Here is a 27,392-nt window from a genome sequence, read left to right on the forward strand (position 1 = left end):
CTTCGGTTCGTGCGAGGGCTTTCTCTAGTTGCGGCAAGTGGGGGCCACTCTTCATCGCGGTGCGGGGACCGCTCTTCATCGCGGTGCGCGGGCCTTTCACTATCGCGGCCCCTCCCGTTGCGGGGCACAGGCTCCAGACGCGCAGGCTCAGCAGCTGTGGCTCACGGGCCCAGCCGCTCCGTGGCATGCGGGATCTTCCCAGACCAGGGCTCGAACCCGTGTCTCCTGCATTAGCAGGCAGATTCTCAACCACTGCGCCACCAGGGAAGCCCTGATTTTCTCTTTTGACAACTGATACCAGTCTCTTAAAGTGTTCAAGTAGGACGCTGTCTCTGGAACTTAAAATCACAAGAGGGGCTTCCCTGGTGGCGCAGTGGTTGAGAATCTGCCTGCCAATGCAGGGGACACGGGTTCGAGCCCTGGCCTGGGAAGATCCCACATGCCGCGGAGCAACTGGGCCCGTGAGCCACAATTACTGAGCCTGCGCGTCTGGAGCCTGTGCTCCGCAACAAGAGAGGCCGCGATGGTGAGAGGCCCGCGCACCGCGATGAAGAGTGGCCCCCGCTTGCCGCAACTGGAGAAAGCCCGCGCACAGAAACGAAGACCCAACACAACCAAAAATAAAAATAAATAAATAAAAACATTAAAAAAAAAAAAGGATTATACTAGCCTCATAAAATGAGCTGGCCAAAAAAAAAAAAAAACCACAAGAGCATGAGCATGTAGCATGCCTTTTCGGGCAACAAGCATTATCTCAAGATTAGCTTAATTAAGGTTTAAAAGCTGTTACCACACTTATAGCTCAGATATAGAGTCTGAAATAGATAGTCTCTCTCAAATCTTTAGAATTACAAAAACAGAAATAAAAAAATAGATCAATTATATTGACTACTTACCAAGATTTAATCGTAAAACACCTAAAAGTCCATAGGCATCTAGAACTTTGGAGTATGTACTCTTGATTGCTTCTTTTTCTGCTGATGCTGTAAAAATAAATAAATAAATAAAGTTTTAGGGTGAGAAAAAGGACCTGAAACATCAGATTCTATTTAGCTATAAAGCCATAGTTTCAAGCAAAAATGTCCAGATCTAAATCTGATATTCTTAACATAAATGCATCGCATAAAATATTTTTTCAAACCAGTAACTTAACAGTTTTTCCCAAAGAATTAACAAGTTACTCCAGGCCCATCTATTCACTAATCCATCCTCTTCCTAAAGATCTGAAGTACTACCTTTAACAATATTCATATGTTTTGGAGGTTGCTTTTGAATTTTCTTCTGTGTCCCACTGATCCGTTCACCTACTCTAATACCAGGAACACTCTCTGTTATAGTATCCCCTATAGGACAACACCCAACTCCTTAACAAAGAATCTTCCAGAATCTGGCCTCAACATACCCTTTCTGCTTCATTTTTCATAACTCTCCTCTCCTTCCCACCCCCTGCATCTTAGGCTCCAATCAGATTAAACTCTCACTATGGCCCAAGCATGGTCTTTTACATTTCTGTACCTTTGCACAGCGATCTGGCTTTCTGCCTGAAAGACTCTACCCAACCTTTGCCTCTTGGCAAAATTCTATTCACCCTATAAAAACACAGGCACAAAGTCACTTTCTGGAAACCTTTCTTTACTCCTCCAGGCACAGGTCTTTCACAGAGCTCCCTCTTCACGTTGCCCAAACATTTAAAATATACTCAACACTTGTCCTTCTCATTAGGCAGCCTGCTCCTTGAAGGCAGGAATTCTGTCCTATTCATCCTTTCATCCCTGACACTTACTGCTTGACACACAGAAGGCTACTAACGTTTAAATAATGAAAGCTAATGGCAATACTTGACCACAGAGTCTAGCAGAGGGGAAATTGTCAGTCTGGTCTCCGTCTGGATTTATTTCTTCTGCTATGAAGTTAATGTTATCTGCTAATGAATATAACCCACAGAATAATTTCCCTAGGACAGGCTGTTGTGGTTATTCTATTCAGGAAAAACAAAACAAAACAAACAAAAAAAACAAATCCTAAAGCTTTAAAGGAAAATGCCTAGTTCTTAGCAAATACACTTATTAAAAATTGAACACAGAACCAGAGAAACATAAACCACAGCTAGTAACTCAATGGACGAGTACAAATACTACATTCTAAGGTCTACAAATCTGGAAAGGTATGAGCCTCTTTCTCATTCTATCCTTTCCCTTCCAGTTCTTTTCTTCTTTACTGCCTTCCCTTATCCACTCCCTACCCATACCCCACCAACTCACCTCTTAGCTGACTGGTTCACTCCTTATTTACCTCTTATCTCTTGCACTTACCCCTTTCCCCTTTCCTCATTCCTCTATGATCTGTACATGAACGATAGTATGTTATAAATTCTAATAAACTACACTCTGATACAGAATTATAGTACATTTTTAAAATTTATTTATTTATTTATTTATTTATGGCTGCGTTGGGTCTTCATTGCTGTGCACGGGCTTTCCTCTAGTTGAGGCAAGCGGAGTCTACTCTTCATTGCGGTGCGTGGGCTTCTCATTGTGGTGGCTTCTCTTGTTGCGAAGCACGGGCTCTAGGCACACGGGCTTCAGTAGCTGTGGTCTGCAGGCTCAGCAGTTGTGGCTCGCGGGCTCTAGAGCGCAGGCTCAGTAGTTGTGGCGCACGGGCTTAGTTGCTCCACGGCATGTGGGATCTTCCCGGACCAGGGATCGAACCCGTGTGCCCTGCACTGGCAGCCGGATTCTTAACCACTGTGCCACCAGGGAAGTCCCTCTCTGTCAATCTTTATTGCCAACAAAATGGCTATCTTCTCGGTCTACTGCTTTCCTAATATCCCATAGTACCCTGCACTAGAGCTCTTTTCCTTTGTTTTGAAGCTCTTCTCCAGGGTTCTACAGACCAGCTCACTTTCCCTGCCTGTCTCACCTCTTTTCAGACCATCTACTCTTATACTTCTTCCTAGTTATCCCACTTCTGCCTTCGAATGAGCTGTGCTCTGCTAGCTGGCAGCACAGGCTAAGACTGAAGGACTCAGTCACTCAATTAGCTGATACTGTCACAATTTTCTAGTATGTTCATTATTAGGGGTAGGTCTTTATCTTTATCAAACCACCCAGTATGAAGTTAGGAAGTGAGGAAGATTTCACCAAGCCACTAAAGTTATGGGGATTTGAATTTCATTCTGCATTCCTAGAGTTCCTATTATTATTACTGCACTATATATTTAGAGAACAGTTACTCCTAACACTCAGTGACAAGGAACACAGCTAGAAAACATCACAACATAAATTTTAATATTTTATAAAGTAAAATAGGAACTCCTTCCCCTAAATACTGCCTTGTTAAGAGTACCACATGTACAAAAGCAAACCTTAGAGAGGCTTGCTATATCTCTGATGATAGAAGGCATGGCTTCCAGGGCAAATACTATTCCAGAGTTTTACAGGTTACATGCTATATGCATTTCAAATACTATCACTAGTAGAGTAATACAGACGTTACTAGACGTATCTATCAGTTTTAGCAGCAGCCAATTGGGGTCCAATACCAGCAGCTAGTAAGGGTTAAAAAGAAAATATATTTTTAATATTAAGTCATCGCCTTCCCTTAGAAAAGAGAAAGTCATTTTATAACAAATTACCCTGCAACAAAATGTTCTCTCTCTAATAATGCATAATAATTACCTTTTCATTAACTGTGCTCCAGACATATGAATCTACCACGTCTTTCAGGCCCAAAGAAGACCCATCTATTAGATTGTCACCTGATTCAAACATGCAAACAAATGTCATGCTGCTTAGTTATTTGTGCTTTTGTATTATATTCTGAGACTCAAGAAACAGGACACACACACACAATTTAAACTAAAGTGCATATTCTTAGATAAAAGTATGCTAAAAGAAAAAAAAATGATTCAAAGAATAGATGAGATTTCATTTTCCCTGCCAGGAATTTTTTTGGCTTCCCCTCAAAATATTAAATGAAAATTTTAAATGATTTTTTAGAGTGACGAATATTGTTTTAGCTGAGGTACTTGTACATTGTTTCTGTGATGATTAAGACAGTAGCTAACTAGTTACTGGGCTAGGTATTTTTCATGTGTTATTCAATTTTCACAAGCACCCCATGAGCAGAACTGCAACTCTTTCCACTTGACATGAGGAAACAGGCTTAGAGAGATTACTAATTTGCTACTAACCTGTTTAAGCTTAAACAGAGTCAGAGAATGCAGCTTCATGAGAGAAGGGGCTTTGTCTAGCTCACCGTCCTATCCCCGGTGACCTAGCTCAGTGCCTGGCACCCAGGAGGGGTTCAGTAATTTATGTTCAATGAACTGGTGAATGCAATTTCAGAGCCATACGAACGTTTAACTCTAGACACTTCCAATTTCATAAAAGAAAACCACGTGTTTTCTTCTTAAATATTTTTAATCTAAAGGACTGCAGATGATTACCTATTTTTCCATTTATGCTTCAAAGGTTTGGGGTGAAGGGAAGGAGGTTCTTTGCAGGCTGTGAGAGTCTAGGTAGAGTAAGAAAGGTGGCCCTGTTCATGGAGTTGAAGTCAGAGGTGGGGAAAGAAAGCATCCACTTGGCGGGAGGAGCAGCCGGGAGGAGATGCTGAAGTCTGAGTAAGGAGGGTGGTGTTCATCCAGAGACAGCAGGAGTGGCCTGGCACGGGATGCTGGAGCTTGAGAGGGGTGGAGAAGGCAGGGTGCAGTGGAGAGAGCCCCAGGCAGGGTGCTGGAGCCCCACTGGGGTGAAGAAGGCAGCCACGCAGTGGAGGAGGCTGCAGGGGCAACAGGAGAGTGGTTATGCACAGGGGAATGATCAAAGACCACAGGAGTAGGCTTCTCACTGTCAGAGAAGGGAATTGCAAACATGGAAAGAGGGAAAACTAGAAAGACCACTGCAGCGCTGATCAGAATTGGAGTTACCAGTATGAACTCACGGTTTTCTAGAGAGACAGACTGACAGAGATACAAATGGGTGGGTATAACTATGTATGCATATACATATACATTTGTATGTTCTCCTTAGCTCTAGCCATTGACAGGACCATGGCCAGCAATACCCCAATAACAAACAGCACACCTAGCACCCAGATCTTGCCTTCTAATACCATTCTCCACTAAAAGGAACTAGGACTCCTTGGAGAAACAGCAAATTCCAGGGGAAGGGCAGGGACAAGATGAGCCTATAACATGTTTCTGCACCAGAAAGTAAGGGAGTGTTCAAAGAATGATGGTGGCATGTTACAAAAATGCGGAAGCCGGCTTAAAGGGGTTTCTTCTACCGGTGAAATCTGGGACAATTTGAGCATCAAAATAAATTATAAGAGTAACAGATTACAACCCACTGAATAAACCCATAAACTGAAAGTTTGAAGAGCAATGGGACCATACATAGTCTCAAAGTACCTCACCTCCAAACACTTACTAATTATGAAGGAAAAAAGAGCCAGCCAGAGACACCTGGCAGACACCACCTTAACCCAAGTAATCCAAGTGAACACCAACAGTAATGGGACAAGTCAAGATTGTGTCAACTGACAGGATACAATGAAAAGAACACAGCAGTACTTCTGTAATATTCCTGCCAAGATAACCTCAATCTGAGCATGAGGAACCAGCAGACAAACCCAGAGTGAGGGACAGTCTACAAAACAACTGGCCTTCATCTTCAAAAGTTTTATGGTCATAAACGTCAAAGACTGAGAAACTTTTCCGCATTTAAGGAGACTAAAGAGACATGATAACTAAATAAAATGTACAAAATTCAACTGGATCTTTTTTGCTACGGAAGACATTGTTGGGACAATTGATGAACTTAAATGGAGTCTGAGGATTAGACAGCAGTAAGGTACCAATGTTAATTTTTTGATGGTTATATTGTAGTTATGTAGGTGAATACCTTTCTAGGAAATATGTAATAAAGTATTTGGGGGTGACAGGGTACCTTGTTGGCAACTTAGTAGTCCTAAATAGTTCAGAAAAAAAAGTTCTTTTGTACTGAACTTCAACTTTTCCATATATTTGAAATTATTTAAAAATTTAAAAAAATTTTCTTAATGTAGCCAGCAAAAATAACTGAAAATACATGTGCATATTCCTAAGTTATGAAGCTTTTTTCTCTAAATGGCATGAAGATAAACTCTTATAATACCGTTTTATTCCCTCCCCATATATTTTTTTTTAATTGGGGGAAAAAGATTCCCTTCTTTTATGAAACTCCATGAAATACAGAGAAATATATGATTAGGAGGGATCTAATTAAATTATTGTCCCATTTCTCTGGTAATTTAATTCTAGAAAATAATCTGAGATCCCTCCACTATAAAGAGATTACTTAAAATAAGAAAGCCATGGGACTTCCCTGGTAGCACAGTGGTTAAGAATCCACCTGCCAATGCAGGGACATAGGTTCGAGCCCTGGTCTGGGAAGATCCCACATGCCGTGGAGCAACTAAGCCCGTGCGCCACAACAACTGAGCCTGCACTCTAGAGCCCGCAAGCCACAACTACTGAGCCCGCGAGCCACAACTACTGAAGCCCACGCGCCTAGAGCCTGTGCTCCACAACAAAGACAAGCCATCGCAATGAGAAGCCTGCGCACCACAAGGAAGAGTAGCCCCCACTCGCCGCAACTAGAGAAAGTCCGCGCGCAGCAACAAAGACCCAACGCAGCCAAAAATAAATTAATTTAAAAAAAGAAAGAAAGCCATAACACTTTAAAATAACCTGTATAACCTTTAGATAAAACACAGCATTTGTAACGACTTTACTCAATCCATCCCCATCTTTCTTTTTCCCTTAATACTCTCCCCTTGCATCCCAGGCTTTAGCTAAAATGAGTAACTTGTTCCCCTCCTACAGGCTCCATGTTCTTTCCCCTCCCTCCCCTCTCTTTTGTTGTTCACCACGTTCTCTCCATCCCGAATACTTGTTAGCCATCTTTGTGTTTCCAAATACTACCCACCTTTCAATACGTAACAAAAAATGCCGCTTTCTTCCTGAAGTTTCCTCTGATTACTCTGGTTGGAAGGAAATCTCTTTCTTCTCTTTACTTTATACCACAGACACTTGTCTACTAGTAGCAATAGAAACTAAATCTTATTTCTTTATATCTCAACACGATGCCCACCTAACATAGAGACTCTGAACACTGCAGCTATTGATTAAGTATTCATCTAATAGACAAAAATAAATTGAGAGGTTTCGGCACAAAAGGGAATGTTTTGTAAGTTTTAAAATAATACATAAGGGGAATTCCCTGGCAATCCAGTGGTTAGGACTCTGCGCTTTCACTGCAGGGGGCCTGGGTTCAATCCCTGGTCCAGGAACTAAGATCCCACAAGCCGCACAGCGCAGCCAAAAATAGTAATGATAATAATTTTTTTTTAAATAAAAAAATTTAAAAATTTTTTTAAAAACTTAAAAATAAATAAATAAAATAATACACAAAAAGATAAACATTTTATCTTACCACTGATAGCATTTGAATGCCTTCATTATTGAAGTTTAACAGTTCCTCATAGTGATGTCTGGAAATTTTCAAATGTGATGTCTGTGGTGGGGTGTGAAGGTGAGGATGGGAAAATGGGCACTGTTAAATGACTGCTAACCAGGGTGTAAGCTGTGGAGTGTATAAAATGGCAGGGGGTGCGGAGAGCTGAGAGGAAACAATGAGCAGAAATGAAAGTTCAGGAAACATGGTGATACGGAAGTTCAGGCTACTCGCTCTCCTGTTAGTGCTGTCTTTCAAGGTTATCTACTGCGCTTTCCATGAGGGCAACAGCCTGCGTTTTGAAAGAGAAGTGGTTTGTTTTTCCTCCTTTTCATGTTGTTATTAAACAAACGAAACGCTAGGAAAAACAAACCTTTCTTTTTACAAGTGACTGATTTCTAACCATGGGTAGGTAGGAATAGCCAAGAAGCCCATTGTTTTAGGAGTCATTCTGAGCCGATCAAGATCTTGAGCAGTTCAGCTGAGGTAAGGAGGGCCACATGTCTTCAGCTCATTTGTTAAGCCCAGAAGGTAAGACAGAGCCTGGCTTCTGAAGTTACTGCTATGACACCTCAGGCATCAACAGTAACTAACCCCCTCCTTATTTTCCTTATTTTAACTGGAAAAACTTTTCTTCTCATGTCACATTCAACACTATCTTTCATTCATCCTTTAAATCTTAGTCATCAATCTAGTGCAAATGTGCATTTCCTGAGAACACAGAGCTATCTTAAGCGTAAATTTATAATTATAGCTCTATTTTTAAACATATCCTCACGTCATTAGAACTGATCATCTGAAGGCCCTCTGAATCTACTCCTAGTGAATATATGAATATGAATCAGGTCATAGAAAAGAATTTAAAGCAAAATAAAATATGTGCCATAAACATTTATTCTCATAAAAATATTTATAGATGAAATTAAATGATGTCCAGGGTTTACTTCAAAATAAACAGTGGCAGCGGAGGGGGGAGATAGCAGATAAGGGATACAGATAAACACAAGCGTCTGTGACTGGACTTCCCTGGTGGCACAGTGGTTAGAATCCGCCTGCCAATGCAGGGGACACGGGTTTGAGCCCTGGTCCAGGAAGATCCTACACGCCGTGGAGCAAGTAAGCCCGTGCGCCACAACTACTGAGCCCGCACGCCACAACTACTGAAGCCCGCACGCCACAACTACTGAAGCCCGCGCACGTAGAGCCCGTGCTCTTCAGCAAGAGAAGTCACCGCAATGAGAAGCCCACGCACCACAATGAAGGGTAGCCCCTGCTCACCGCAACTAGAGAAAGCCTGCGCGCAGCAACAAAGACCCAACACAGCCATAAATAAATAAATAAATAAATATATTTTAAAAAGCGTCTGTGATAATCGCTGAGGTTGGCTGGCAGATACATAGGAATCAACGACACTATTCTCTCTTCTTTGATGTATGTTTGATACTTCCCCAGTTAAAATTTATTCTGACAACATTCTTTGGTATCCTGGATAAATTCAGAGAGGAGAGAAGACAAGATAACCTGGCCAGTCAGTGGGAGAGGACAGGCTGCTCGGATTCTAAGTGATCCGAGAGGTATTTTCCTCCAAGCAGGCAAAAGTTCAATGGGCACTAGGACTTTTATAAACTTGAAAGGGAGCAATAAGTTCTACAGCCTTGAGAACGGCCCCATGGCCTGCTCTTCCCAAGGCTATCATATATTCATCAAATAATAGATATATAACAACTTGGGAAAGAAGCAGACTCGGCAATTATAGAATGGAGAGCCCAGGAAGGGTAAATATTGCTAATACTCTGTCACAAATGTTTTCCTTACATTCATCCTAAATAAATTAGCTTTCATATCCTCCTCTGTCAAACTTGTAGCTGGAAAATCATAAGCTTACCTTTACCTGTCATCACAGAAGTAGTTAAGAAGTCTTTAAAACTACGTAAAGCCACGAGCTAGTGATATCCCACAACTTAATACAGATAACTTATTCATTATTTTAGCTCTGTGCCTGTTTCAGAGTTTTTTAACTGAACAAATTCATGACTGAAGGCAGGCCTAATCTACGTCTCCTATTTAAACTACAGGAAAGTAATGAAAATAGAAGCTATAGAGATTATCTATTTATAGACTACAGAAAACACTCAGAGTATAAATATATCAATTGTTCTCTATCAAAATTTAACATACCTATTGTTCTCTATCACATTACTCAACACCTTTTTTTGCTGGATTGGCTTATTTTATAGCACTCTGTCATATGACATAGCTGGCATTACTCAGCATTTTTGGTGTTACACCCGCCCTTCTCAAATGAGAAGTTAAGGCAACTAAGATAAGAAACAAAAGATCAGGCTACAGAAATTCAGATGAAAACATAATCATATGCCTATTTCTTGATTTTCATGAGTTGTGACTCTAAAATACAGGCTTATTAAACATAGGATAATTGCAACACGATGGTCACGCCTGCCTTGCTAACTCTACCATCTGAATGGAAAGAAATAAAATTAACTTATTATCTAAGACATTCAGATAAATAAAAAGTCATTTCTTTAAAAACTTAAATGGTATTTTGAGGATTAAATTTAAATGTAGATTTCTCTAACTTCTGATGAATTAATATTTCAAACTAAATAATTACGCTACCCACTGAAGGTCCTGCCATCCAAGGTCAACATTCTGCTGCGGCTCAAACCTTCCAGGTGGGAACAGACTGTCTTTCCTTAGCTGATGATACAGAAGCCCAAGCTGAAGAAAGCCAGTAAGAATATGAAAACAGGACTACAAATTAGCACGACCTTCCTAGAAACACAATTTGCCTGTGGTTGCATGCACCGCAGTTTGTGGCCGGCTTATTTGCATGCAGGTACAACTCTGGCGTAGAAGCAGAGAGCCTCTAGTCAGAGGATCCTTGAGATGGTGCAGTCCAAGCTACTCATTTTCAGAAGAAAAAGACTAGAGGTTAGGTGATTCGTCCAAGATCATATAACCAGCTGGTGGTAAAGACTCTTTCCATTTCATTACACATAAAGAGAAAATTATTTTAAAGGAAAAAGGTTTTCTTTGTATTAGTAAATAACTAAAATTCCAGCTGAAACATACTCAGCTATCCAAATTAGTGTTCTATGTAAACTGCACATCCCAATCCTGGCAACATTTCAAAATAAAAATAACCTTTCACCCATTTGTGCAACAAGTATTTACTGAATGCCTACCATATACCAGGATCCTGGCAAAGTTCTAGGAATTAAAAAAGTCAGTGCCCCAATACCTTCCACTGGGAAGACAGGCATTATATAATCATACATCTGCAAAATTATAAATTATACTAAGTACAGTGATGGAGTTCCAACAGACTGCAACAGGAGGACCTAATCTAAAATTGTTTGTGGGGTAAGGCGGTGGTTAGAATAGGCCGGCCTGCCTGCAGAAGTGACCTTTAAGTTGAAACCTGAAGAATAAACAGGAAGTTAGCCAAATTAAGAGTGCAGGTAAAAGTGTTCCAGACAACATCCACATACCCTATGACCAGAAATTCCATTCCTAAGAAAATATCCAACAGAAATATGTATGTATGTGCACCAAAAAACATGTAAAAGGATATTCATACTAGTGTCATTTATAATAGGAAAAATTGGAAATAAAGCAAATGTCAACAGAATAGTGGAATATTCATACAATGGAATACTACATAGCAATGAAAATGAATAAACTACTGCTATATGCTACAACATGCATGATCTCCCATATTTAACACTGAATGAAAGAAGCTGGGCACAACAGAATACATACTGAATGATTCCATTTATGTTAAGTTGAAAACCAGATGAAACTAACCTATGAGGTAAGAAGTCTGGACAGTGATTATCTTTGCAGATCATGATGGAGATAATAATTGGAAAGGAACATGACAGAATCTTCTGGAGAGCCAGCAATAATGTTCTGTTCTCGACCTGGTAGTGGTAACATGAATATGTTCACTCTGTAATAAGCCATCAAGTCGAACATTTATTGTTTATGTACTTTTCCACGTGTGCGAACAAGTTTATCTTTAAAAATAAAATCCTGAGCAGGAGGAACAGCTTTTGTGAAGACCCTGAGACCAGAAAGCAGTTGATACATTCAGAACTAAAAAAAAAAAAGGGCCAATGTGGCTGGAACACAGAAACCAACAGACAGTACAGTGTAAGACTGAAGAGGGAGACGGACTCGATTTTATTGCAGGTCATTTTAAAGAGTTTGGATTTTAAGTTCAGTGACCAACCACTGAAGGGTATTAAGCAGGGGAATAATAAAATCTAAACTGTGTATTTAAGAACACTGGAGAGTGGGTAGGGGGAGTGGAAGCAGGGAGACCATTTAAGGAGGCTATTATAAAGGTCCATGAAAGAGACTGCAGTGGCTTGACTGGTGTAGAACCAGCTGAAACGGTGAACTGCGTGGATTCTCAATGAAATTAGGAGGTTGAGTTGACGGTACGCGGTAATGGAGTGAATGTGTGAAATGAGAGAGAAGGAGGTGTAGAGGGTGATTCTTAAGTTCTGGTTTAAGCAGCTAGGTGGATAGAGAGCAATCCCCTGAGATAAGGAAGACTGAAGGAGAGCAGATTTGAAGGAATGCAGTGGTCAAGGTGACCATCGACCCAGTACCTGTGCCCACCCTCCCTTACTATGTAGCCATGGTACAGGTGGGGTTTTATGGGAACTCAAACAATCACAGAAATTTCTACCTTCTTTTGCCAATCATCTGCCCAACCCAAGTAGCACCTGATATCCCTGTAGCCACAGTAGTTGGTTCAGGAATGGACACAAAACTCAAACAAGGGGGAGTGCATTTTCATTTTGTAGGTTCTAACCCATTTTCTCAGTTTGAAAAAAATTGGATCTCAACTGTGCCATCCAAAATAAAAAATTATTCTACCCAGCTCTGCATCAGTCCCACACAGCTTTGCAACATCTACAAATCTGATAACGACCTTTCTACCCCATTCTCCAAGAAAATAATCAAATTGTGAAACAAGATAGGCCAAAGTCATATCCCCAGCGTTGACCAAGACAGACCACTAACGAGCACTAATGTACAACCAGTTAGGAATTTACTTAATAATAAGATTCAGGACTTCCCTGATGGTCCAGTGGTTAAGACTCCGCGCCCCCAATGCAGGGGTCCTGGGTTCAATCCCTGATCAGGGAACTAGATCCCACATGCATGCCGCAACTGAAAGATCCGCGTGCTGCAACGAAGAGCCCGTGTGCCGCAACTAAGACCCGGCACAGCCAAATACATAAATAAATGAATAAAATATATATTTTTTAATTTAAAAAATAAAATAAATAATAAGATTCATCCTGCCTATACTTTGAACATGGTGCACAGGATATTAAAAGGCTGTTTATCTACCTTTCAGTAAGGTATTCAACAGACGACAGCAATCCTATGGTCGGCTAGTGAACAAAATGAAACACAACCCATAATAAATATTTATTGCAAAGACCTAGTTTATGTAAGCAAACACACTTTATAAAGTTATGTAAGAAGACTATAATAAAAGGGAAGAAGAGAGAATTTTAATAACATTCAGTATGTTTTAGCCAATAATTTAATAAGAAGTATTTTGTTTTTTATTTTTTCTTTTAACTGACTAAGTTATCTTAAAATCATCCAGGAGTGTAAAGAGTACATAAATTCTTCCAGCCTGAACTGAGGGAGTAATTAAATAGGTGTCCAGCTGACCACTGAGGATTAATGCATCTCTCCAAATGCCAAATGTACTCACAGTAATTTGATTAGTTCATTAGCTATGAAATGCACTCCAATGTGAATGCATTGCTCATATTGTGTAACATTACAGAGGAGTAACAATGGATTTCACTTTCAAAATCTATTTTAGTGGAAAAAGATAAAACACAAATTCTTATTAACAACCATTTAAAAACTCAAGCAAATTTAAACTGTCACCAGTAAAAACATGATATGCAATTTTTAAAGATATACCTCCTTTTGGCACTCTGCTTACAAGACTAACCCCAATTGCACTAATCCATTCCACTCTTTCTGCCTCTTTCAAGCTTAGAGTTAAAACATAACTAAGTAACAAAATGTAATGATTCAGACTTTACAACCTCAAAATTTCTGAATGTATTGGCACTAGATGCAAAGAAAAGCAATACTATTTAAATTGCTACTCATATAATTGGCTCATTTTTTTTTATCATCTGAACATCTGAAAGTCTACATCATCTTTGTTTGTGACTGGGTACAGAATTCTAGGTGGACAGTTTCATGGTTGTTGTTGTTTTTTCCATTTCAGTACATTAAAGATATAGCTCTTTCTCATCTGGCTTGGACTGTTTCTGAAGTCTATCATGATTTGTATCTTCCTTCTTCTACATTTATATCTTTTTTTTTTTTCTTTCCTGGGCTGTTTTTAGGATTTTTCTCTACGTCACCGGTTTTAAGCAATTTGATCACATATTTGGGTGTAGTTCTTTCTCTTCATGGTTCTTCTGCTTGGGGTTCATTTAGCTTCTTGGATCCGTGGATTTATAGTTTTCATCAATTTTGGAAACTTGTCAGCCATTATTTCTTCAAATATTTTCCTGCTCCACCCCCTTCCTTCTAGGATTCCAACTGCACATACATATGGGGCCACTTGAAGTTGTCCCACAGCCCTCTGATGCTCTGTTTATCTATTTTAGTCTGCTTTTCTGTGCTTCATTTTGGGTTGTTTCTATTATTTTGTCTTCAAATTCACCACTCATTTATCCTGCAGAGTCTAATCTATTAATCCCCATCAGTGTATTTTTTTTCATTTCAGACATTGTTTTTTTCAATTCTGGAAGTTTGATTTGGGCCTTTACATTTTTCATGTCTCTCCTTAACATGTTCATTCTTTCCTGTGTTCCTGAACATATGGACTATATTTATAATAGCTGTTTTAATGTTCTTATTAATTTGAGCATCTGTTTCTACAGATTGACTTTTCTCCTCATTACAGGGTATATTTTCCTGCTTCTTTTCATGCATGGTAATTTTTTTTTTTTTTATAGCTACTTTATTTATTTATTTCTTTATTTTTGGCTGTGTTGGGTCTTCGGTTCGTGCGAGGGCTTTCTCTAGTTACGGCAAGTGGGGGCCACTCTTCATCGCGGTGCAGGGACCACTCTTCATCGCGGTGCGCGGGCCCCTCACTATCGCGGCCCCTCCCGTTGCGGGGCACAGGCTCCAGACGCGCAGGCTCAGTAGTTGTGGCTCACGGGCCCAGCTGGTCCGTGGCATGTGGGGTCTTCCCAGACCAGGGCTCGAACCCGCGTCCCCTGCATTAGCAGGCAGACTCTCAACCACTGCGCCACCAGGGAAGCCCCTCATGCATGGTAATTTTTAATTGAATGCCAGACATTGTGAAATTGACAGGGTTGAATGCTGGATATATGTATATATATTTTGTATTCCTATAAACAGTCTTAATCTTTATTCTGGGATACAGTTGAGTTATTTGGAAATTATTTGGAAACAGTTTGACCCCTTTGGGTCTTGCTTTGAAGCTCTGTCAGGCAGGACCAGAGCAGCATGTGGTCCAGAGCTCCTTGGCTCCACTACTGAAGTAATACACCCTTCTCTGAGTGTTCAACCCAATCCCCCGAGTATTACCAGTTTTCTCTATTCTGGCTGTTTGCAGCATGAACTATGCCCAGCCCTGAGCTCCAGGAATTTTTCTGCCTGCTCCTCTCTGGTGGTTCTTTCCTGCCTTGATAGCTTCCTCATCCACCGGCACCAATCAGAAGTCAGCTGATGTCTCAAGTGGAATCCACTACAATCTCAAGAGCTCTGTGCAGTTACACCTTTTCTGGTACTTAGTCCTGAGAATTCTAGCTGCTCGCGTTTCGCCGAAGTTCCTACTCTATCTCCTCAACGCAGGGAGACTGCCAGGCTTTGTCTGGGTTCATCTTGCTGCGGCTGTAGCCTGGAAGCTCTCAAGGCAGCGATCGCAAGGCTCCCCTCATTTGTTTCCCTTCTCTTAGGGATCAGTGTCTTGTGCTGCCTATTGTTCAAGGGCTGAAAATTGTTTCACATTTTTTTGTTCGTTTTTGTTGTTGTTGTTATTTAAGGTGGAAGGGCAAATACAGATCCTGTTACACCATCATGCTCAGAAGCAAGTATCCTGTTACATTCCTGGCCTAGTTATATTTTAAGGACATTTTAGAACATCTGAGAGACCTGAAATCATATAATAAGTCACATAACAAGGCTTTACTGTTCAGTGAGAGAGAAATTTTTTGCCTTCACCTTTTACTTCCTCATAGCACACTTAAGTGGTAAAGAAAAGAAGGCACTTAGGAACTACTACTGGCCCTATGTTAGCAGGCTAATCCTGCTGCCCAGGATAGAGGAGTAAGGTGGATTTTTTTTTTAAGTGTTGATATTAAGTTGCTATTTATTTTCTTTTCTATTAAATACGAACATTCCAAAAACTGTTTACAAAAAGAAAATGAATTTTTGCAACCCTAACATAAAGTGATATATAACCAGTCTAAATTTCATTTTTCTGCACAGAAATAGTCAACTATAAAAAAGGAACTTCTTTCCTCAACTTGAAATTTTTTCTTAAAAAGAGATAAGATACTGCAACTTATCTAAAGGGCAATCGTGCTGACTAGTAGCATTTGGCAATTAAAAAAACAAACAAAAAACTATGCACACTGCTTGTCATCGCCACCTACTACACTCCTCATCCAAAATTCTAAAACCTGACATTGAACTTGGCCCGGCAAAGTTAAAACATAAAGTTTCTAATTACCTAATGCTAAATCAAACCATGTTTCCCTCTTAGATATTAACAGTTTGTAGGTAAAAACACAGCAAGTTTAACACTTCCCTCATTAGAAAATGCTTACCATTTCACTCAACTTTAAAGTCTACTGGCATTCCTTTCTTTTTGCTCTTCATTTCTCAACCCCACCAAATAATAACCACCACCCTAACAAAAGCATAAATAATAATTACAGCGTAAAAGCAAATGGTAAGACTATGTCATTGGAGAAGTTATTTAATCTCTCCAAGCCTCAGTTTCCACATCTGCGAAATGCAGATAAAAGTACAACCCACAGAATTAAATGAAATAAAGCATGTCTAATGCCAGTCTAAACTGTATGCTGAGATGCTCTGGGACACTTCAGCAAACTCTCAGGAGAGACGAGGGATATTTTAAATGGAAAGAAACACGGAGATATTCAACACATGCTGGACACTGCCCAAACTATTAGCCTGGGGTAGCTCAGAGTTTTAACATTTGATTGCAGTACATTCCTTTATGACATCAGACATCAGATCTTAGTGAAACTGGGTTTTCAGTGGTTGCTGCGATTAAAAAAAAAAACAAAAAAACAAGTACTGCTCCAAAATCAACGTGGAACAGGCAATGAGGGCGGTGCTTTTCAATCTGGTGCCAAGGTCTGAAAAGCTGTTCAGTGCTCAACAGGCATTGCCATACCGTAAGTAAAGAACTGTGGCTATTTATGAAGGAAATAAATTATTTTCAATTTCTTTGCAATATTTTTTCCAAACAGCTACTAAAGGCTGTTAGGACATAAATATTTATTGTTTGAAAAAAAAAATTTATTGTTTGGACCTAACTATTTAATGAACAGAACGGTGGCTTAGGGGTGCTGTTAAAAACTTAATGAGACCCCAAGGATGCCATGAAACGAGAAAGCTTAGGCCCCTCTGGCTTAATGTTGTGACTAGCAGAGTAACTTCCAGTAAATGGCAAGTATGACTCCTTTACCGTGTGCAGTTTCATAGAAAAGGCAAGACACTTCACATTCTGTGACAAAGAGCTCCAGAATATTATCCCTCAGTTTTACAGCTCAGGTTTCCATGACAAAAGAAAACAAATAAGGTAGACAAAAGACACTTAGACGGACAACGTGGGGTAAAACCAGGTCCAGAGTTAAAGCCTGAAGATAATCTTACCACTAGACAGATAAAAGCAATTAATCCTTCCTACCATACCAGCATGTGACACCCAAAAGAACAAAAGCTCTCATTTTAAGAGTTAGGAATTTACATCAACACCTTACATCCGCGTCTTTTAAACAGGTGATCCATAACTTCACAATATTTAATTTACACACTACTGTAACTCTATGCAACTTCTGAAGACAGGTTAAGGGGTACAAGAAACTGTTTAGAGCAAGTAAGTCATTTGGTCCAATATTATCTTAATGTAATGGTTATTTGCTCCCTCCCTGTTATGTGACGACATACTATGACATACAACACATGCACAATCATTCACTCATGAACAAATGAGTAAGACGCCACTCAGACTAACATTTGTATACCCAGAGGGTCAACCAAGCACACACAACTAGTAAGGCTATGAGACAGCTGTGCAGCATAAATGGTCAACACTGCTGATCCTAAAAGTGAGCACCACATATACATTTGAATATAAAAAACCATTGAAAACCAAACACATATGGGTTAGTTAAACAGTGCCATTCCAAGGTTATGCATAATCACAGGAAAAAGTATTTACATGACTTGGAAAACAGCTGCAACAAAGAGTTTACTGCCAATGCCCTTTATAAACGTCTCTCCTACGTTTAATACAGATGTCACGCTCACTGTCTATGTGAATCATCCTCCATTTCCGACGTGCTGACCTTCTCTTTACTCCATCTTCTATTTAGGATACAATTATAAAGCAAATTATTTACCTTTACTAAAGCATGAGATGGCTTGTAAAAAAATGAGATAGCCTGTGAATTTAAAGCATGTATCTGTCTGACTGGCTACTTGTCCGTCCCTTGTGATGGTCTTTTCATGTGTCTAACTGTAAAAAAGTGGTGGAAAACTGAACTCAACACAGAACTGATAGATGTCTTCCTTTATCTCTTAAAAAATTAGTTTCCAAGAAGAAGGGTGTAGTGTTCCAACTTGCTGACCATCACACTTGTGCTTATGCTGGTTCAGACGCAGTATACCGGCCACAGACGGTCCACTTGCTACACTGAGTCACTGCTCCACAGACATCAAATTTTTGGTTCAACTGAACATTTTTCTGGACTAGTAGTTTTCAAAAATGAGTAACATTAAAAATGGGCATGTGACTAAAAAACATATTAACTATTATCTAAGAATGCTTCAGAAGGTTTTTTTAATTTTTATTTTATTATTATTATTTTTATTTATTATTATTAAATAATAAATATTTTTATTTTATTTTTATTTTATTATTTATTATTTTATTTTTATTATTTTATTTTTATTTTATTATTATTATTTTATTATTATTATTTTTTCATTTTTGGCCGTGCCTCGAGGCATGTGGGATCTTAGTTCCCCAACCAGGGATCAAACCCGTGCCCCATGCAGTGGAAGCGTGGAGTCTAAACCACTGGACCACCAGGGAAGTCCAAAGGTTTTTTTAAATAAATAAATGCAATGAAAGAAATCGATAAAATTATTTTCCATCTAAAGAAAAGTAATTTTAAAACAAATTGTTAACAGTACTTATGGTAGTTATGAAGAACATTCATCACACACATTTTAATTGGCATTTCAGAAAAACCTTAATGATGTGGTTAATAGTTATTTCCAAGAGAATTTTTCAGTAACAAATCCAAACAATGTGTAACGTATGTGTTTCATATCAGCAGTTTGATCAAACAGCAATTCTTTAAAAGACAGAAAATAAATTTTATATGAAAAGGTACCACACTTTCAAACACAGAATACTGCACTACAAACACAGAATACTATAATCTACATTAGGTTAGTCTTCCCCCCATGCCACTTATTTAATAATCATTTATTCTGCAATATGAGTAAGACACTGAACTAAACACTAGGGATACAAAGATTACTGAGACCTGGGCCTTTTCCTCAAGGAGTGAAGCATCCAGACGCAGAAACCTGAACACAGTTCCACGTTCTGTGAAAAGCACTAGACCAAAAGTGCTATGGGAACATCAGCACTTGGTTCAGGCTGAGGGTTTCAAGGAAACTCATTACGGACCTCACAGTAGGCAGTAACAGCACTGAAATTCTGGAAACATGGTTATTTTGGATAGCGTCTGTGAGCCAAAAAAGTTATGCCATAATCTATCACAGAAAGGCCTATATAAACCATGCTCAGAAATGGTCATCCCAATCTAATTATATCAGAATCTCTGGGGGGCTGGAGCCCAGGCATCAGTATTTGTAAAAACCTTCCCAGGTAATTATAATGTGCACACAGGGCTGAAAATCACTGATTCATCGATTGATTAAGTCATAGCATCATGACTGATTGAACATCTTTATCAACATTAAGACAGAATTCTAAGGCTTGATTGATTAGTGGATACTTGGGTCCTAAGAGGATCCATGAGCTGAGTTTATTTTCACTTGCACCCTATTTTTTAATATGTGCTAATAATAGGAAAAATGACATTTCATATTGGTTATCTCATGGCACTTCTGGCCTAAGCCAAGAAAATTAAGTGATTGTCAATCCTTAACGATATGTATTGCCTAAGATGTCTAATTGTTTAAACTTTAAACCCGGGCAACTGAAGCCTGTAGAAGTCACAAACTTTGGGTACATGAAACTGAGTCCTGCTAGGGTCACTCTCACCATGTACGTTCAAGAAAAACACCTGCATACAAGCATGTAGAGAACAACAAAAGCAGCATATAAAAAGCATTCATCTTGTGATACAGACTAAGTTCCACAAAATGAAGGGAAGGAAGAGACAAGAGTGAGCTGGAGGGGCAGATTCTCATGAAGGAAGAAGACTCAAACTGGAACTGACAGGCTTCGACTGGAAAGGCAGAAAAAAGCATTCTAGCAGTCTTGGAGGAAGAGGGACTGCAAGATGACGGTTGGAAAAAGCACGCTTCTTTGGGAGAGCACTGAGGAAACACCAGTCTCCCTTAAAGGAGATCAACACTGAACCAACAGGGTGGCACCAAATGATGGCAGGCCTTGATTGACAGGCTGAGGAGTCTGAACTTAATCTTACTGAAAAATAGGGTTACATTTGGGTTTAATATCAAAAATGATTTTAGGAGATTCTTCTGGTAGATTAATATGCAAGATGCATTGAAATTCAAAGGGCTGAGATTGGTGAAGATAAACAGAACACCACAGTATCTTCCAAGCACAGCTCCCTGAATACAACAGGCACTGAAAAAATGTGAAGGTTTTAAAAATGAACATTCTACAGCACAATACACATCTTGGTATTATTGACCTGAATGTCAAATTAATTTTACAAGTCAAATGATTTATAAAAAGGTCTGTTAGCTCTTAAATATTAATATTTTAAATATTAAAGTTTACAGTAGAAAAGCTACTGACATAGAAAAGCTAATTAGTAGAAAAGCTAATGACATACCCAAAAGATTATATATCCATTTATGCTAGCTTTACGGAGAGAGGCAACATTCACAGTTTTATTCTCCTGAAAAGAATTACTTATATAGTCTAAATCTAATGAAAATAAAAAGAGTTAATAGTTAAGACAATGTTTTTAAGATTCTTTTTCTTAAAATGAATGTTAATGCCAAAATGGATGGTTTGGGGAGTTTTTTTGTTTTGTTTTGTTTTTTTAAACCATTATTTGGCATAAAAGAGAGGACTGCTGGAGGTTTGGAAGTAGGATTATCCTTAGGCTTCCTGACCTTGGAGTAAAGTACAGCAATAACCCTAATAACTCTAGGTAATACATACTTTGTAGCTGAAAATTTGACTTCCCATTATTACCAGTAATCACAATTAGAGAAACATTTAGAATTTAGACAAATTAGGAAATCACTAAAAAACACAAGCAGTTGAAAAGGGTTTCACATGCTAAAACAAACCTTTTTCCCCACAGATAGTTTTATCTGGATAGAATTCATCAGTATAAGAATAATATTTGTAGTATGAAGAAACATGCTTTGCAAAATTAATATTGTAGCAAGTGATATTTTAGTTGATTTAAGCATAAATAACAATGTATCAGTAAATGAATTAAGTCTGACTGAATATAACCCATATTACTAACACTTGTTTCTTAGAACACATATAGCCTCTTCCTGTTCACTCAAACCATGTTACCATATGTACCAAAAAATACATATTTCTTATACATTGTTCTCTGCTTAAGACTTTTCATTATGTCACTATCCTTTTCCCCAGTCAGGATAAAATTTTGCTATTTCAGAGTATTAAGATCAATCAGGTTTAACTGATATTAATATTCTGTATGTTAGTATTCTGTATGCAGAGATTAGGGTCTTCTGCCCTTCACTACTGAATATGGAGAAAGTTTAACAGTTTAAAATATTTAGGGGCTTACAGTTGTAAGTATGCCTTTCAAATGGTACTTTTAATTTTAAAAAATATGACCAATAACTAAACTGATCCTACATAGCAAAAGCATAATATAGAACAACTCGTTACCACTAGAGAGCCTCTGACAACACAGTCACATTTGAAATAATCCCAAATTGAGGTTACCAGACAAAATCTTATATTACCAAGTGTAATATTCAAATTAATCTTTTTAGTTTTAATTTTATCCATCTGCCCACAAAATCACCCAAGCCTTACTAATCTACTATTTTTCTTGTGCTGCAGTAGTCCTTTTCTTTAAAATAAACTATCAGAGTAGTTTCTTAAACAATATGAAATCAATCACCTACCTTACATGAAATTTTGAAGGTTGTTTACAATCCTCTTAATGAAAATGTAAGCGCCTCACCATAAAATCCTCCAACAATATTAAATAAATACTCTTATAGTCCATTACTACAACTGACCTATAAGAAATGCTGTTCATTACAGCAAAAATGTCAAGCAAGCCATTTTACAGGTTTATGTGATATGCTATACATTGCAACCGTAATTTTTTGGAAAGAAAGATTTACTTTGAGAAGCAGCAGAAGAACCCAAGAAAGCAAAAATCTGTACCAAAACCTGCATCTTCCCCACCCCCAACAAAAACCTGCAGTGGGGGGAAGAAAAGAAAATAAAAGTTTGAAAGAAAATAAGGTCTGATTAAAAGGAAATAAAAGCATATCAGAGTCTTCCTTAAAAAATGGTTGCATCTGAATTACTTCAAGCAAAACAGACCCTGATCAGCTGGGATGTGAGAGATGACTTACAGAGCACAGCTACAGCCCCAGACTCGAACATGAGACATTCTTCCTTATGCCTAGTTTCCACTATGAGGCTGAAAGGTGGAGGATCCAATTTGTGATAGATCCGAAATCCTTTGCTGAACGCCATTCTCCTTTCTTCCGAGGCAGCCCTGTGAAAACCAAGCAAAGCAAAGCAAATGAAGCTAATGTTTCCTTCTGCAGCAAGGACTGCAAGGCATCCAGAAGTCCCTCCCTGCCAGGTTTTGATGGGGGGTGGGGTGGTAAAAAATAAAGGGGGGGGGGGAGCTTGGGGAGAGAATGGTTGATACCAAAAGATAAGTCGTCACTTAATTTTACCGAAAAGCAAGAGGAAAAGCTACCAATTCTCACAGCAAGGCAAGACAGGGTTTCATCACTCCAAGTCCATGAACGGTTTGGTGAACGGTTTGGTGAAGATGAGTTTCCCCTTTACTTAATGTTTACCAAAAGGAAACATTTTGAGCGTATTTCGCTCGGAGTTGTTTATCAGCTTCCTGCTTCAGAATTTGTCAACTACGTTGAAAGGGAAACGATTCGAAAACTTCAAGCCGATCCTCTACGGGGCAAGAAGAGGTAGGTGCGAAGGAAGGTTAACAAGGCTGATTCAAAGCGCCTTAGGGGGCGAGAGAAGGGAAAGGATTATCCGACACAACGGGCTCTCCCGGGGGCGGCGGTGAAGGGCAAGAGCAGCGGTACAGGTTACCGCCGCCTCCAGCCCAGCGCCAGGGCACCGCCGGCTAAGGGGTCCGCAGGCAGCACCCCGTGGATATGAATGGCCACCCGGGAAGAGTCACGAGTCGGGACACGGACCGGACCGAGGCTCCTCGGGGGTTCCCGGCAGTCAACCTCCGGGAAAGCGGCTCCTTCCCAGGGGGACGGAAGCGCGGAACAGCCCGATCCCTCCATTATACGCCAGAAGAGATGACCAGGCGCCCAAACCGACTCGGTGCCTTTCCCGCGGGCAGTCTGACAGCCGCTGTCACCTCTGCCCCCCGCCCGACGCGGCGCCCCGCACAACCGGTGGTCTCCCAACCACCCCGCCTGCCCTCCCGTACCTGGCTGCCCGCGGTCGCCGCTCACCGCTCCCGCCCAGGCTGCGGAGGTGGAGACTGCTTCAGGAAGCGCCGGCCCGCGCGCCCCGCAGCCGATGCGTCTGGCCGCTGCCGCTCCCCGCTCCCCCCCCACCAGCCGGCAGGCTCACCTCTTCCTCCGGCTCCTCCTCCTCCTTCTTCCGCAGCCGCCGCCGCCGCCGCCACAGCCGCCCGAAGCGTCACTTCCGCTCCAGCAGGCCCATCTCTTCCGCATGGCGCCGCGGCCGGGGGCGGAAGGCCCGCCCCTCGCGGGGAAGGGCGGGGCGTCGGGGGAGGTCCCGCCCCCTCTGGGCTGCCCTGCTGGCCAGGTAGCCGTGAGCTGCCCGCCGCCTCCACGCGCAGTGACCTTCTCCTCGGAAGGCGTGTTCCCCAAGCTGCAGCTGCAGGTCCCACCGCTGAGGATGCCGGGAGAGGGAGGTTGCGGCCTCCCCGGCCCCCTCGCGTGGGCTTTTCAGAGCTTACCAACCACGGGGAGGGACTCAGGGGAAAAGCTTTGGGGGCTGGGTATTGATAGGTGCCCAAGAAGGGTGTCAGGACCACCCCCTGCCTCCCCCACCGGCCTGACTGGCTGGGGGGAGGCTTCGGGACACTCAGCACGCTGGGCAACAGGGCAGCGCCTGAAGAGCTGTCCATGGTGTCTCACCGCGAACAGCGCCGAGTTCTTATTCTGAGCGTCTGGGTAGGTAGCAGGAAGAAAAACTCATGTCTGCTTTGGAACAACTCTGTTCGCTGCCTTTTCTTCTGGTGTGCTCTGCAGCTCTCAAGAGCACTATTAAAAAAGAGTGCTCGTAAAATGTATATCTCAGAAATAACTAAATTTCCTTGTCAATTGCATTATTATGAACTTTCATCAAATCTTTAACCGTGGTCATTTTTAAGTCTTTTGTCATTTACAGACAGTTCTGGGTGTACTCTGATGCTTTTGCAAATATGTTCCTATAAAAGGGTTTCATCTTCAAGGAATTCATGGAAAAGACTCTGACAAGTACAGGTTTCTGGTAACTGACTATACTGCTGAACTGAATGAATAAGCATTTTCAGAACTCTAATGGAAAACTGATGAATTCATAAAAGTTTTAACAAAAGATCAAGATGAAAAAAAATTAATTAATTACATGGGACTGAGTGAACTGATGAGGATGATTATAATTCTTGTGACTTTCTGTTGGAATAAAAAAATAAAAATCCCACAAGGACTCAGAGGCAAAAAATATACAAATCAATTTTCACTGCAAAGTAAAGGAGCTGTTACAGTGGAGGATTACTGGACTGAATGTCAATATTATGACATAGTATGAGTGTGTTTCGTGTTTGGTAATTGCAATCATTGTTGCTTTTGTTGTGGTCATCCATTTACAATGCTTGGTGTCAGTTTATTTATCTCTTGTAAAAATAAAATACAGTGTGTGTGTGTGAAAAAAAAAAAAAAGAGAGAGAGTGCTCAGCTGTACGTACAGTGGAGTGGAAAAGTCCCAAGTCAGGATCTCCAGACTCCAACACGGCTGTACTGAGGCCGAGGCAGCTATGGTTGGCACTGAATGGCGAGTAGCTCCTGCCAACTGTGTTATCTCATAACTAAAGACATCTTATCCTTTCATCCTATCCTCATTTTTCAACAAATCATGCTTCCTGGTTAACATCAGTGTGTCCCACGGACTTCTCATTCCGTTTCCACTTAATAGGCCTAAATGTGGGAATGAAGTCAAAACCCAGAGAGTCAAAAGGAATTGAAAACCTGAAGAACTCAGCACCCTGGGAAACTGTTTCCTCTTGCCTTTGCTCTTTCTTTGCCTCTTCCCCTTCTTGCTTTTATTAACAGCAAAAGCAGAATTTAAATTTAGCATATTGCACAAGATCATTTCCCCCTCCAGGCCCTGTCATGTGGCTTGATTTAACATTTCTTCATCCATTTTAGAGAAGCTGGACCCACCCTGGTTTCAGGATACTAAAGTAGCTATAGTTCATTAGAAAAAGAACCACTTCTTTTATAGAAGGAGATATGCAGAAACACAGGTTTAGTTCTGAGAACTAGAGGGGCTTTCTCTCATTTAATATGTACTATCTCCTTAGAAAAACTGTTTTGCTCTTGATAGTGGTTACTAACAGCAGCCTCAGAATTAAGCTCATTAAGATACTCTACTGGTCCATGCTTGCTTCCCCCCCCCCCTCCAGAAGAACCCATTTCAATTGGAGGTTGCACTGGACAGAGAAAAATGAAATGGGAGTGGGTGAGAATGGATTTTTTCTTATTTGCCTTTTCAGGTATAATAGTTGTATAGCCCCGAAGGAATACCAGACAGATATGCACCAGAAAAACACATGTAAGGTTATGGCTCCAGAAGATGTGTTGATGTTATTGAGTATGTTGCTCGGAAGTTGCTTTTTATGACAACTGAGACACAGAAAAGTTAACTTGTTAAAAATTACTCAGTTTGAAGTGAAGTTGGGACCACAAACCAAACTTGCCCACAGCAAAACTTCCAGTGCAACTCTGTCTGCGTGCAGCTGCTCTAGGAACCTCTCCTTTCTCAGAGTGGGAAATATCGGTGCTAGGCCCTTTTAGAAGTAGATGTTCTGCCTATTCCTGGTTTCTTTGGATTTTGAACTAAGGAAATTTAGGTCAACGTTTCTTGGTTCTTGGTCTGAATTGCTGCTTTTCTTCAAGTTAAACTGGACTCTTATTAGTAGAGCTGTCAGTAGAAGACCACAGCTTTACCAAACCCTTTCTTTTTTTTTTTGGTAATGGTTGGATTTTATTTTATATTTTTTTATACAGCAGGTTCTTATTAGTTATCTATTTTATACATATTAGTGTATATGTATAAATCCCAATCTCCCAATTCATACCACCACCATCACCCACCCCCGCTTTCACCCCTTGGTGTCCATACGTTTGTTCTCTACATCTGTGTCTCTATTTCTGCCTTGCAGACTGGTTCATCTGTACCATTTTTCTAGATTACACATATATGCGTTAATATACGATATTTGTTTTTCTCTTTCTGACTTACTTCACTCTGTATGACAGTCTCTAGGTCCATCCACGTTTCTGCAAATGACCCAATTTCATTCCTTTTTATGGCTGAGTAATATTCCATTGTATATATGTACATCTTCTTTATCCATTCATCTGTCGATGGACACTTAGGCTGCTTCCATGACCTGGCTATTGTAAATAGTGCTGCAATGAACATTGGGGTGCATGTGTCTTTTTGAATTATGGTTTTCTCTGGCCAAACCCTTTCAAAATAGATCACTGTAGTCATGAAATAAGCACATGCTCAGGGTTTAAAAACATAAGGGCCATTTTATTAGTGACTTTTAAAAACTTTATTTCTTCTTTTTCTTGTCTCTCTTTCTTATTTATACTTCTTTATTATAGCACTTGAAAATAGCTGGACAAATTGTCACCAAATTTGAAGAGTGTCCTTGGGGTTGGCTGACTTAAAATACAAGTTAGGTGGTATACACAAACTTCTTAGTGAGGTCCTAAGGGCCTACAGAGATGGGCTGACACCATCTTGAACCTTGAAAATGAGCAGTGAGGCCTGTGGTAAGATGAAAAATACCACCTCCAAAAGATATCCACATCCTAATCCCTAGAACATGTGAATATTAATTTACAGGGAAAACAAGTCTGTAGATAGGATTGAGTTAA

At 40.2% G+C, this 27,392-nt stretch overlaps 1 protein-coding gene across 11 annotated transcripts in view; it reads right to left on the reverse strand.

Moving 5' to 3' along the window:
* The window catches only part of SYNJ1 (synaptojanin 1), an 86,823-nt gene extending 62,896 nt beyond the window's left edge, over window positions 1-23,927 (reverse strand). For 9 of the 11 annotated variants that reach the window (XM_057545267.1, XM_057545266.1, XM_057545273.1 and 6 more), the window contains exons 1-3: window positions 23,699-23,836; window positions 22,629-22,774; window positions 897-983 (exon numbers count right to left, since the gene is read on the reverse strand). In XM_057545267.1, coding sequence (XP_057401250.1) covers window positions 897-983; window positions 22,629-22,752 — 211 coding nt within the window. In that variant the 5' untranslated portion in view covers window positions 22,753-22,774; window positions 23,699-23,836. The other 2 variants (XM_057545265.1, XM_057545275.1) reach the window with 2 other exon arrangements.
* Between the last annotated feature and the right edge of the window lie 3,465 nt (window positions 23,928-27,392).

This window comes from Balaenoptera acutorostrata, chromosome 4 (assembly GCF_949987535.1).
Source record: "Balaenoptera acutorostrata chromosome 4, mBalAcu1.1, whole genome shotgun sequence".
NCBI classification, from domain to species: Eukaryota; Metazoa; Chordata; class Mammalia; order Artiodactyla; family Balaenopteridae; genus Balaenoptera; species Balaenoptera acutorostrata.